At 43.2% G+C, this 12,500-nt stretch overlaps 1 protein-coding gene across 1 annotated transcript in view; it reads right to left on the reverse strand.

The window, feature by feature from the left end:
- The window catches only part of trim46b (tripartite motif containing 46b), a 59,593-nt gene that overhangs the window by 29,836 nt on the left and 17,257 nt on the right, over nucleotides 1-12,500 (reverse strand). The window contains exons 4-5 of the mRNA XM_063184924.1: nucleotides 11,447-11,645; nucleotides 3,517-3,663 (exon numbers count right to left, since the gene is read on the reverse strand). Coding sequence (XP_063040994.1) covers nucleotides 3,517-3,663; nucleotides 11,447-11,645 — 346 coding nt within the window. The remainder of the gene's footprint in view (nucleotides 1-3,516; nucleotides 3,664-11,446; nucleotides 11,646-12,500) is intronic.

A 12,500-nucleotide genomic window follows, 5' to 3' on the forward strand; every position in this document is an offset into this window, starting at 1 on the left:
TGACAGACACAGAGACTGAGGCATCTCTGTGACAGAAATGACAAGCACATCACAATCTAGGTGACAGTTGTGTTCAATTTAATTGTGTCCTATTTTTCTTTATATAGCAACAAAACAATGTGGCCTATGTCCACATCATTTACAAGGGCCATCTTACGCTGCATTCACACCAACGGCGCGGACATCCACAGTACGTCCACAGAACGTGTCCGTTATCAGTCCGAAACGGTTAGAATGCATGAAAACAAATCATGCCTTGCACACAGGAACGCGGTGTAAGTGCGGCGCATGTCCGTCCCGACCGGACATGTCCGCGTTGCTCCTTGAAAATAGAACTCGATGCGCGGCTCCCATTGAAAATGAATGGCTGCTGCCCGCGAATAGAACGTGGACGTTGACTGTGCAGTGTGAAAGGCAGCCCGCAAACCTCTCGGACTCGCACTGCTCACGGAGACGTTAAGGAAACGTGCCGTCCCTGTGTGCATGTACCGTTAGACTGAGACCTACCTACTACATTGATTTCTTACTTTGTGTTTTTTTATATGTATTTGATAGATTCATTCATTTGTTCGTTTGTCTCTCGTTTCCTTAATTCACTCATTCCTTCATCCGCATCCTTTCTTTATTTTTTATCCTTCATTTCCCTTTCCTTTTTTTAACCCCGTTATTCAATTTTCCCTTTTTGGATCATTTATTTTTCATTCCTTCTTTTACTATTCACATCGTTCTATCATTCACTATCAGTCTTCTTTTAAATTGCTTTTGCTCTCTTTTCATTTGCCCTCATTCCTCTTACAGTTTTTTCCAGTCATGACAAACATATCATATCATATTATATCAAGCATATCTTACTGTACTTAAGCAAACGTGGCATATCTTATTGTCTCTAATTGAGACACCTTAAGGCACAAACACACTAAGCGCGACTTGAGCAATTCCACTGACAGAAGTAATTGACTTTGCATTGAGTCGCTGGTGACAGAAGAGACAAAAGCGATTCGGGTGACTAAAGGCAATTTGAGCCACTTGAGCCAGAGATTCTTTAAGTATATAGAGATATGCCAATGTAATAGGTTTCTATGGGCACCTAATGTGACCAGGTTCCGGTCTGCCTAAAGGGGCGTGTCATAATGCTCCTAGCATTGAATAGAACAGTCATCAGGTCTGCCTAGGTCTGCCTAAAGGGGGATTTCCCCCCCAATAATAGAACCAGGAAACAATGGGCCAATGGAACCTCTCTCTCTCTACTCTCTCTGCTTGAGCGACAGGACTCGAGCTAATATTATGCAAATTAGCTATGATGCAGTTCAGCAACAGCCGCCACAGCCAATGGGAATGTTGGAATGCTTGCATTCTGCTTTTAACGGACATTCTCTGTCGCTTCTATCGCTCGTTGCTCTCTTGCTGCCCACTCTATCGATTCTCTGTCACCAGTATGTTCGCCCGGTAAGTGTGTGCTCTTCTCTACAGCTGAAACAGAGTATGTGAATATTTCTTACCTAATTCAAAAAGTCAGAGAATGCGCCGCAACAAATTTTGGGCCCCATGAAAGATTCAAATTTTCGGCCCCCAAAATGACAAAATATGCTATCAGCATCCTTCCAGGGACCCAGTCAGTGCTGTCGGGCCCTTAGAATCTGTAACACCTTTCCCCCCCTCGCAGCACCCATGCTACACAGTGGATATTTTCCCAAATGTATCTCTCGTATTGTGTGTGTTCACAAAGCAACCCAAGAGCATGACATTTTGCTAAAAAAAAGCTCATCAACATATCGTTCTGTGACAGTGTTTCATATCGTCACTGCCTCAAGGTGCCCCATCAATCCCATTGAAATTAAACAATTCAATAATTGCAGATTATTCCATTGAGAGCATTTCTAGGGCAGTTAACACTTAAGCAAAACATGTGTGCAGCACTGTATTTACTGGATTAAGAGGGGGCCATTTACAGAGCACATAATTACACAGTAAGAGGAGTCTGTGCTGCGTGTTGAGATCAGCTAAGTGGAACACGTTTCTGGCCAAAGGGGCGTTCTGTTGTAAAAGTTAAGATGTGACAAGAAAATGGTTAAAAACCTCACGTCTGAAATGCACTTGGCATAACAGACTATACCAATATAAATCCATTTTATTCCTCCACGTCAATTATCTTGATTCCATTGTTGGTATGATAAATGTAAAATTGCTGTGTTTTACAGAGCTGTCACCAGAGGTCAGACAAGGGATTAGATTAAAAATATGCCTAGCTTGTTATTTTGTCTTTTTTTACAGAGGTAGCCCTCATTTTAAAATCTTTGGGTAGCACTAATTTAGGACTGTTTAAGACAGACTAGATTTCCCACCTTGATTGTCAGGTCGACTATTTTGGAATAAGTTTTCCATCTTGACTTTCAGCCTACGTGATATGCATCACATAATACATAGTATAGTTAGTATACATAGTATAGTTATGGTATCCTGGTTTAGGACTGGTTTAGTTTCCCATCCTGGGAGTCTGGCAGACCTGTATGATGGGGGTCAGATACGAGATTTGAGTAAAAGTACTTGAAGGGTGGAAATGGCTAGATTAAGTAGTTTAGGACTCCGTCTTCCCACCTATGGTAGGCCTGTGTGACGGGGATCATCTATGACAACTGTGTACTGAGTAACACTAGCTGAAGGGTTTTAGTGGCTCTCTCTTTGTCTAAGTAATTTGAGGAAAACTGATTTAATTAGGACTGAGTTTGAGTCAAGCTTAGGACTTGGTCTTCCCACCTTTGCGAGTCTGGTAGGCCTGTGTGATGAGGATCACATAAGACACTTGAGTAACACAGGTATACATGGGTTCTAAATTCAGGGGTGATAGTGAAAAAAAATCCTGAGCCTGAACTTTTTCCCCTGCTCTAACGACGACGACAAGATACTGCATAGTGACGTAACGTAGGCCTATTTTGACACATTATTCAAACATTTAATAGCCTGTGTATGACCATTATTCAAGCCTGATCGTAGAAGAAAGCCCTGAACCTGTAACACTTTCTGAGATAAGAATAACCTAATGGCTAATTATTATCAATGTTTTTATTTTTGCAAACTCTGTCAAGCCTGAAATCAGGCATGGAGCCTGAATAGTATCAGCCCTTTAAATTTTAGTTTTTTAACCTGACTGGGCGAAACTAGCTGCGCACAACTCAACCTCTGACTGTTGGAAACCGCTGTCGGTCAAAAAATTTGCTCACGTGGTTGGCTGCCAGTGTCTTGTCCCTCCTCACAACCTCGTGTTTACAAACACGGCGAACCCATGTATAGGACTGGCTTATGTTTGTAGTTTCCCACCAGTGGTGTAGTCTACGTAGAACGCTGGTATACGGAGTATACCCACTTCTAAATTTCAGGGATTTCAGTATACCCACTTAAAATTGATTGATCCATTGTTTTGAAAAGCACAAATATATACAGTATACCCACTTCAAAAAATGCTCAAATATACAGTATACCCACCATAAAAAGTAGACTACATCACTGTTTCCCACCTACCTTGAGTGTCTGGTAGGCCTGTGTCATGGGGATCATCTTGTGTCCGTTGTGGACGCGGCGCAGCTTGCACAGGGAGCAGAGCAGCTTCTGGCACGACTTGCAGTAGAACTGCAGCTTCTCCTGGTCATGCTCAAGACATGACAACACCTGTGAAGGCCAGCGCGCACACACACGCACACACACGTGCACGTACACACACACGCATACACACACACAGGCACACATATACACACGGGCACACACACACGCACACACACAACACACACAGCACACAGATACACACGGGAACACACACGCACAAACACACATACGGGCACACACACGCACAAACACACACACGCACAAACACACACACGGGCGCACATATACACACAGGCACACACAAACGGGCGCACACACACACACACATACACACACACACACACACACACACACACACACACACACACACACACACACACACACACACACACACACACACACACAACACAAACATGGGCACACACACACACACAAACATACAGAGACAGACAGACAGACAGTCAGAGAGAAGATATGTCAGAGAGGTGGTTGAAAAGCAATTAATAGTAAAATGCCACTTGCATGTAATTCCATTACTTACTTCAGCCTAAGGGGTTTCATTTAAACATTGTTTTTTTCTATCCATCCAAGAGCATATTTGCTCTACAGTCTCTGTTGTAGCGTGACTAATACACATTTTACACTCCATTTACATTTTTTGTCCATTTACACATTGGCTAAATACCATGACCCTCAATCAATGTTTGCATGTGTGTTGTTTGTTTATTTTTGGAACAGCTAAGGCATTCAATGCACTTTTTAGAATGTGCAATGAGGTCGACTGACTTTGGTATAGGAAGCATTCAGACACCCCTTCCTCATACTGTGCGTTCATGTCAATGGCAGCTTATGTTCCCCATGTTCACCATTTCACCAGTTTTTCTTATAATAACTTTTTTAAATAGCTTTCTGTCACTATTTGAAATAATGTTTCATACAATGGCACTACGTACGTATGTGTAAATTAATGTTTTTTTCTGCCAACATGTATGCAGTTGCTTTGGCCTCGTGAGTGTTGAGCAACACAAACACTCTACAGTGGTAGTTTGTACAACATATTGTACTATAACTACCCAGCAAAAAAACGAAACCTCAGACCGTGTCCGTTTAACAAGTCAGCAATGCTGACTACAGTAGCGCTGTACCACCAATAACCACAGTACATGCTAAAGTAAGCAGAGCAGTAAAAGAAAATATAAGATTGAAGATTATAATTCAATTTCCGAAACATTTATGCCCTCATCATACAGTAGTGTGACAAAAAAACTAAATGTTTTTGGGGCCTATAACAGCTGCTTGTTCTTGACGTATGTGGGTCAATGACATTTGTTGGGCTTAGATGTCAGGTAGTACAGCAACAGATAATGCCAATATATTCATTAATGTTTGGTCATTAATTTACTGCAATGAATATGCTTCTTAGACCAGTGTTTCCCAACCTTTTTTGTCTTGCATACCCCCTAAGCCTTTTTGTCATTCCATGAGTACCCCCTAATTCATGCTCTATATCCCAAAGTGACTATGCTCCATTCGTAAGCTTTTGCGGTAGACGGAACGTCCTCGACGAAAGTTCCCCTGCCTTATACGAATGGTCCAACGTTTTGTTCGAATGGTCCCCTCTCAAGAATCCATTCGACAAAAAGACCTGTACCCTCCATACAATATTTCATTTTTCCAAGTACCCCCTGCAGTGTGCTCACTTACCCCTAGTGGTACACGTACCCCTGGTTGGGAAACACTGTCTTAGACAACTCACTAAAAAAAAAATCTTAATCCAAACAATAATAGTTCTAGCTGTGGTTGCACCATCCTGAAATGTGCTACAACTAAAACGTCATTGGGCTCTCTGGAGTATGATGAGTAGAGGGGTGGATGTAATATATGCATGGGATTTATTTCATTAAGTATAATAGAAACAACATGTGTGTGATGCTGTGAAGACGTGAAATATTTGACACTGAATTCAGATGGTATGAATTTCTCAACTGCTGTGAATAAGGCTAAAAAAAAATCCAATACAAAGTTGCCATGCTGTTCTAGAGGATAACCCTTCTTGAGTAAAGCCGATGTGAAACATGCCAGAGTCTCACATCAAGTGTAATTTGCAGGACACCAGTTGAGGTACTACAGGGGCGTACATTTTGTCTTTTAGATCATATCATATGATCATATCATATCATATCATATCATATCATATCATACCCTGTACAACGCATAAGGATGAGGCAACCATGCAAGGCATCTTGTTGCAATGCTTGAAGATGCTGATGTTCATTGTACATGACAGAACAAAGTTATTCCTCTGGGAGGACATGTGCTTTAGTTACGACAGAACGAGTCACTTTCAAGAGAAGCGTTTACATTTTTGGGGGTCGAATGACATTTTGCACCAGCGGGTGTTGTGTACAAGTGTTCTCAAAAGAGAAGATGTGGTATGGAGACAAGATGGTAAATTGACTGCATTTACGTAGCGCCTTTCCACTCCTTCGAGTACTCAAAGCGCTTTAAGTTATATGCCTCGCATTTACACTCACATTCACAATGTGAATTTCACACACCGGTGGCAGTGGCTGCCATGCAGGGTACCACCTTGCCACCAGGAGCAGTTTGGGGTTAAGTATCTTGCTCAAGGACACATAAATGGGGTCAGGCAGAGCGGGGCTCGAACCTGCAACCTTCTGGTTGCCGAACAGCTCCTCTACCACCACCACCACCGCACCACAAGAGACAACTGAGTAAAACTACTGGGTTGAGGCGTGTGTTTTAGAAGCACACTGTGTTAAAGACAAATAGATGAATAAGGCGCTTCATATACACTATCGTACGTTCAAGAGTTTTCAATGAACATGGTATGGAGTGGTTAAAGCTTTTGTTTATTTGCAAGACTACATAAAACACTAAGCATTTAAGCCTCTACTTAACCACACGTATGGGAAACATAAATATCCACAGATCTACATAAGAAAAAGGCTTATTTAAAAATGATCAGGGGTACTAAGCCCCAAGGACAATTGCAATCCTTATTTGCATTAAATGACAGTTTATACTTGCTGATTAAACGTTTGGGCTTTACATAACAGACTCCTTCTCAGGCTCTCTATAAGCTACTCGTGGCTTATTAAACACTAAAACCCTTACCATGGGGGAATAAAGCATGAATGCACTTGCAGAAAGAAGCACATAGCACTAAACAAAGCGCAAAAAAACAAACCACAAAACCACTTAATTCCCGACACCGAGGGACACACTCAGCCAAACCACGCAAAAAAAACCCCACTCGGTTGTGTGTGTGTGTGGAGTGAAAAGAAAACGAGTGGAAAATGGCTGGAGATTAACGTAAATCCTTATTAAACTATGGTTTGTCTTGCCAGCTAAACGTTACTCAATTTACGGCAGACATTGCTGCCTGCCACACAGAGAGTGAAATGAGGTGTGAAAGAATGTTTCATTTAGAAGATTAAGCAGGCTTTATGTTTAAGTGGAGTGTGTGTGTGGGTGGTGGGGCGTGGGGGACGGTGTAGTTGGGTAAGGAAGGTGGGCGTCGCTGCCTGGAGGGTATGTGCTCAGTGTCCTAGTGACCAGGGGCAAAGGTTAAAGGGCCGTACACACACGTCGCTGCTAGTTACTCGCTCAGCGAATGAACTCCATAGAATGTCAATCTGTTCCAGCAAGACTAGCAGGCGAGTAGGCGAGTACTGTACACGAGATGCGATGTGGGCGGATCCCGAGTTGAAAATATTTCATCTTCGAGCAAGGCGAGTAGGCGAGTAACCAATTGGAAGGCAGAGTTCAGTACTTCTCGCCTGTTCATTGGCAGTTAAAGCCGCGGGAACTTTCAGCGAACGTTCCATGAAAGAAAGGCGAGTAGGCGAGCAACCGAGAAGCTAGTAAATAGCAGCGATGTGTGTGTACGGCCCTTAAGGTGTGTACTTCAGGGTTTTAGGGTCTTAAACTCGGGCAACTTGTGTCTGTGTAGATTCACAGATGGTCCCACACAGCATTCATGGTTGTGGTAGGTAAAATAGTCCTGTCGAAGAGGCAATTGCTTCTCTTTCCACTTATTATGGCAACTATGGACTGCACATACAATATTACTTCCCGTCTGAAGAAGACACTTATTTGCAACGCCTCAGCCCATCATACTGCATTAAAGGCTTTTTAACATAATCAAGCTGTGTAAGATAAGATATAGGATAAGATAAGATAAGATCAACTTTTACTGTCTGTTTGCACAGAAATGTATCTTGCATGACATTTCTCCACAATCCACACGTAAAAAACGCACATTAAAGACACACAAAACACAATATGGCCCATAGAGTCTAGTCATCTAGTCCATAAGCTGTGCCTTTGGAAATCCTTGGCAAGACTTAAACAACATCAATAACTGAAGGTAAGTTTGACCATATTTCTAAGTGGCTACATCCCATTTCTTTTGACCAATGATAATAGCCTACTTCAGGATTTAAACGCATTTCCCTTGAACAAAGGTGTGTTTGCACCTTGAGGCTGTGTTTTAGTATGTCTGGCCTTGAGGCTGAGGTTGGGGACCGGGTGTGTTTGTGTGTGTGCGTGTGTGTGTGTGTGTGTGTGTGTGTGTGTGTGTGTGTGTGTGTGTGTGTGTGTGTGTGTGTGTGTGTGTGTGTGTGTGTGTGTGTGTGTGTGTGTGTGTGTGTGTGTGTGTGTGTGTGTGTGTGCGTGTGTGCGTGTGTGTGTGTGCCTGTGTGTGTTGGGCATAGGTCTTATGTTTGAAGATGAGGGTAGCAGACAGAGAGGTGAAAGTCTGTGTGTCTGCCCTGGTGTTTACAATGAGGCCAAAGCTAAGGGCGTGTGCCTGTCTTGAAGTGGTAAGACGTGGGCGTATAGGTTACGGTGAGTACCTGAGGGCAAAGGTGGAGTTTTCACCTTAGGCTTACTTTACTTTAAATGCTTTATGACCTCCCTTTTTGCAGTTCTGGGTGGATGTGGGTGTTGGGTAGCCAGGTTAACTGCCCCCCTCGTATAACGCTTTTCATATAGAGCAGCCGTTCTCAGCCTCTTTTGAAGAAACGCCCCCTTGACCTCATCATAAGCCTTCCAAAGCCCCCTTGACCTCATCATAAGCCTTTAGTCCCTTAGTATTAAAACATAAAATGGACCAATACCCCCAATGGCAACTAAGCGCCAACCCCTCCCAGCTGTATCCTTCTCAACGCCCCCCTAGCTCTCAACAATGCCCCCCCTAGGCCTAAGAAAAATAAGAGTTTGGTTCCGGTTGGTTGTCAGGTTTGGTCATGGGTCGGTCGGATTTTTTATTTTTTTATCGATTTTTTTTCCATTTTATTTTAAAATGTCCGACCCACCCAACCCCCCATATGCGCCAGATTTCGTCATAAACTTTGTTGAACAATGCCAAGGACGATAGTGGAGTGTGGCCTGCTAAAGCTACAATGAAATAGCCTACAATAAGCATAAATGAGCCAAGATACTGACCGTCACCGAAATGAGGATATGATCATACATAATATATAGCCAGCAGCCAGTTGCCTGACACTGCTATTTTAGCTCCTGTAGGCTATGTCCCGTTTTCTTTTTTTTTTATTCCTTTCCATCATCGGTTGTAGACCATATTTTCCTTGGGATGAAGGTTCTGGCTTGCAAACATTTTTGTTTTAAACGAGGATGTAGACGCCTGAGACGATATGAATGTTTCAATGAAGGGTGATCGAGGGGCAACATCGTCATTGCCATTAAATCATTATTGTAGGCAACTGTAGTAGTCCTAGGTCTTCATCGAACAGTCGTATTTGTGGCGACATCATCGTTAATTTCTATTTCATTATTTGGAGGAGGTGCGGAGAGTGAGACAGTGACAGATGCCCTGCTGCTGCGCGATGGTGGAGGGACAAGCAGAGAGAGAGCAAGAAAATAACGGGCTCGGGCCAACGGACTTCTTGGTTAACAAGGCCTTGTGGTAAATGAAAGAATGAAGGGAAACTTGGGCAAAACATTTCCCTTCTCTCGTATTAACTTATTTTACAATTACAAGCTATTGATACAGTGCTACTTTAGAATTGCTGTAAGGAGTTATGCATCTCGTCCAACATGCAGCGTGACTGAATGGAAGCCCTTTTCTAACACGACGAGACAATATCAATACATTCAAAAATCGTGGATACTCATGTTTTCTGTGTGTTGCATTTCGAGGCGGGTGGTCAGGCTGTGTCCGTGTCGGGTGTTGAGGTAAGGCGATTGACTTATCATTTGACAGGCATTTTCGCCAGGTTCCCAAACTACATCGTAGCCTATTAGTCTGCAAGAACGCTGTGAGGCAAGTTATTTAAAAACTTACGAGCTACAACGACTACCAATTAGCATGTTGTAGCATAATAATTAGCCAACAACGTGACCGATAGGTGCGCAACTCTGCAGTGACATTTGGGGTTTTATAATATCAAGCCGGGCGGCACTTGTGGCGCGCGCTTATGTTGCTCCTATGTGGATAGTCATGCGATGCAAATTCAGTAACTTGCAGGCAGGTAGAAAGTGAGAGATGGCGAGTTATGGGAATGAAGAAACGTGTTGTGTCTTGTCTATATAAACAACCCTCCAAAAAACATCGATATTTTTTTGAGGATTCCAAAAACTCAAGAAAAAAAAAATAGGGTCGGTCGGCAACCGGAACCAAAACATTATTTTTTTTAGGCCCCAGGGGCTGTAGAGCCCCCGTTGAAAAACACTAATATAAAGGGTGTGACTGGGCTTCCATTATAAATATTTAACCATGGTGAGTGATGTGAGTGATGACATCTACTTTGTGTGCCACCAGAGGGGTTGGGGTTTACTAGCTTAGGCATTGACAAGGTGTTCAAGCTATAGGCCTACAACCAAACACCCTAAAGGGGAGGACTGGGGCCAGGTTTGTGGTGAGCTGACCAGAAGACTTTACCAGAATGTGAATTAACCTTCCATAATTAGGGGTTCCATTTATGCATTTTGTTTTACATACAGTGGCCAAATGATTCTCTTTTTTAATAAGTTACTGTATGCACATGGACTATTAACAGCTTGTTTGCATCAAATCGATAAGGAGATTTGACTCTTTCTATCATGGCTGCCTTTTTACCTTTCAGAACCAGACTCGTCTGGTTCTGGAAGTGGCCAAAGTAAAAGTAGGAGTAAATTCATAGTGTAAGCACAACACTAGCACATGATATTGCATAGCATGCACCTAATGGCTAGACGTTGTTACTGCAAAAAACCTAATTACCTAAAATGAAAACCCCTAAAGTTGATCCAACTAGCGCAGAACCTGTAGACTGTGTAGACCGTATACTGCAGACCAGTTATAGCCTGATAAACCAGCCTAAATGTGAGACCGGAGTAATTTAGTCTGGCCCCGATGAACGATACCTCCGAAGATTGTTGATGAGAACAACCTGTTGTTTTTTCAAACCGTGCCGGCGCTCTGACCAATCGGCGATCTTTGCTGTTGATGTGCTTTCCCAACGGTGTTGCGAGATTCGTCGTCACTCCCTCAAAACCCCGCCCGCTTTGATTCAAAACAAATCTCTGCGTTGTGATTGGGTTTGCCAGACTCAGGGCACAGTGTTCAAAACGTTCTCAGATCCGAGGCCAGACCCACTCGCAGCTGAACATTTTTCGGCGTCCAGCGGGTGGCGCTGGTTTACCAGGCTAGACCAGTTACTCAGTGAAGTTAGTTATGTTGGAAGAGAAATATGGCATGTCTTGTTTTTTTAACTTCTACTTTTGTTTTGGCCACGTCTGCACTCGATGTATGCAATAACATAATAGTTATTATACTAATGATAGATGCGGTGAAACACACTACCACTAGCATGGCTCTTACCTTGGGTCTGAAGTTGTGCGTGGGCAGGACGTGTTCATGCTGGGCACGGGGCGTGCCCCAGGGGTGGTACAGCTTGAAGCACTCGTTGCAGAAGTTGGACCTGCAGTCGGCACAGCCCTTGGTGGCCTCCAGGGGCTGAGGAGGCTTGCAGAACTGACACATGACCGCAGTGCTGCCCAGGCTCACCGTGTGCCTGTACCTGAGGGGAGGGGAGAGGAGGGGAGAGCGAGGCAGAGGCCATGTTGAAAAAACATTAACAATGTTTGCATGTTTGCAGAAGTTTGCATTGTTTCAAACGTGTTTTCATGTGTAAGTGGTTTTGTTCAGCTGTAATGACTATTGGTAAACATTGGCCATTTCTCAATGTTCTAGTAAGCACACTTGGAAGTGTGTCAGCCTAATTAGTCACACACAGTGATTGGATACTCTTTGGTGAACTCTGCAGAGTATCCAATCACTGGGCGTGACTAATTAGCTGACACACTTCCAAGTGTGCTCACTAGAACATTGAGAAATGGCCAATGCTTACCAATAGTCATTACAACTGAACAAAACAGCTTACACTGAAAACACGTTTGAAACAATGCAAACTTCTGCTTTTTTAACTGAGTCGACCTTAAAGCCAGATGAATATACATAGTTCACACTCATATTTGTAGTTCAAATGATCTATGTCCACACTATCGTTTTTAGACTGTTTTCAGATTGTTCTGCCATCATGGAAGCCAACATTTTCAGATTCGTCCACTCTAGTGGCCGTTTTCAGAAAGCTCTGTTTTCTGAAAACTGTTTTTTTGTGTTCATGTGGACAGGAGGCGAAAACGGATACATTGTTATGCATTTTGATATGTATCTGCATTATCATGGACAGGGTCAGAAATGAGGAGAGAGCTAGACAGACAGACAGACAGACAGACAGACAGACAGACAGACAGACAGACAGACAGACAGACAGACAGACGGACAGACAGACAGACAGACAGACAGACAGACAGAGATGGACAGAAGCAGACAGATATACAGATACAGACAGACAGACATAGGCAGACAGACA

This window comes from Engraulis encrasicolus, chromosome 20, assembly GCF_034702125.1.
Source record: "Engraulis encrasicolus isolate BLACKSEA-1 chromosome 20, IST_EnEncr_1.0, whole genome shotgun sequence".
NCBI classification, from domain to species: Eukaryota; Metazoa; Chordata; class Actinopteri; order Clupeiformes; family Engraulidae; genus Engraulis; species Engraulis encrasicolus.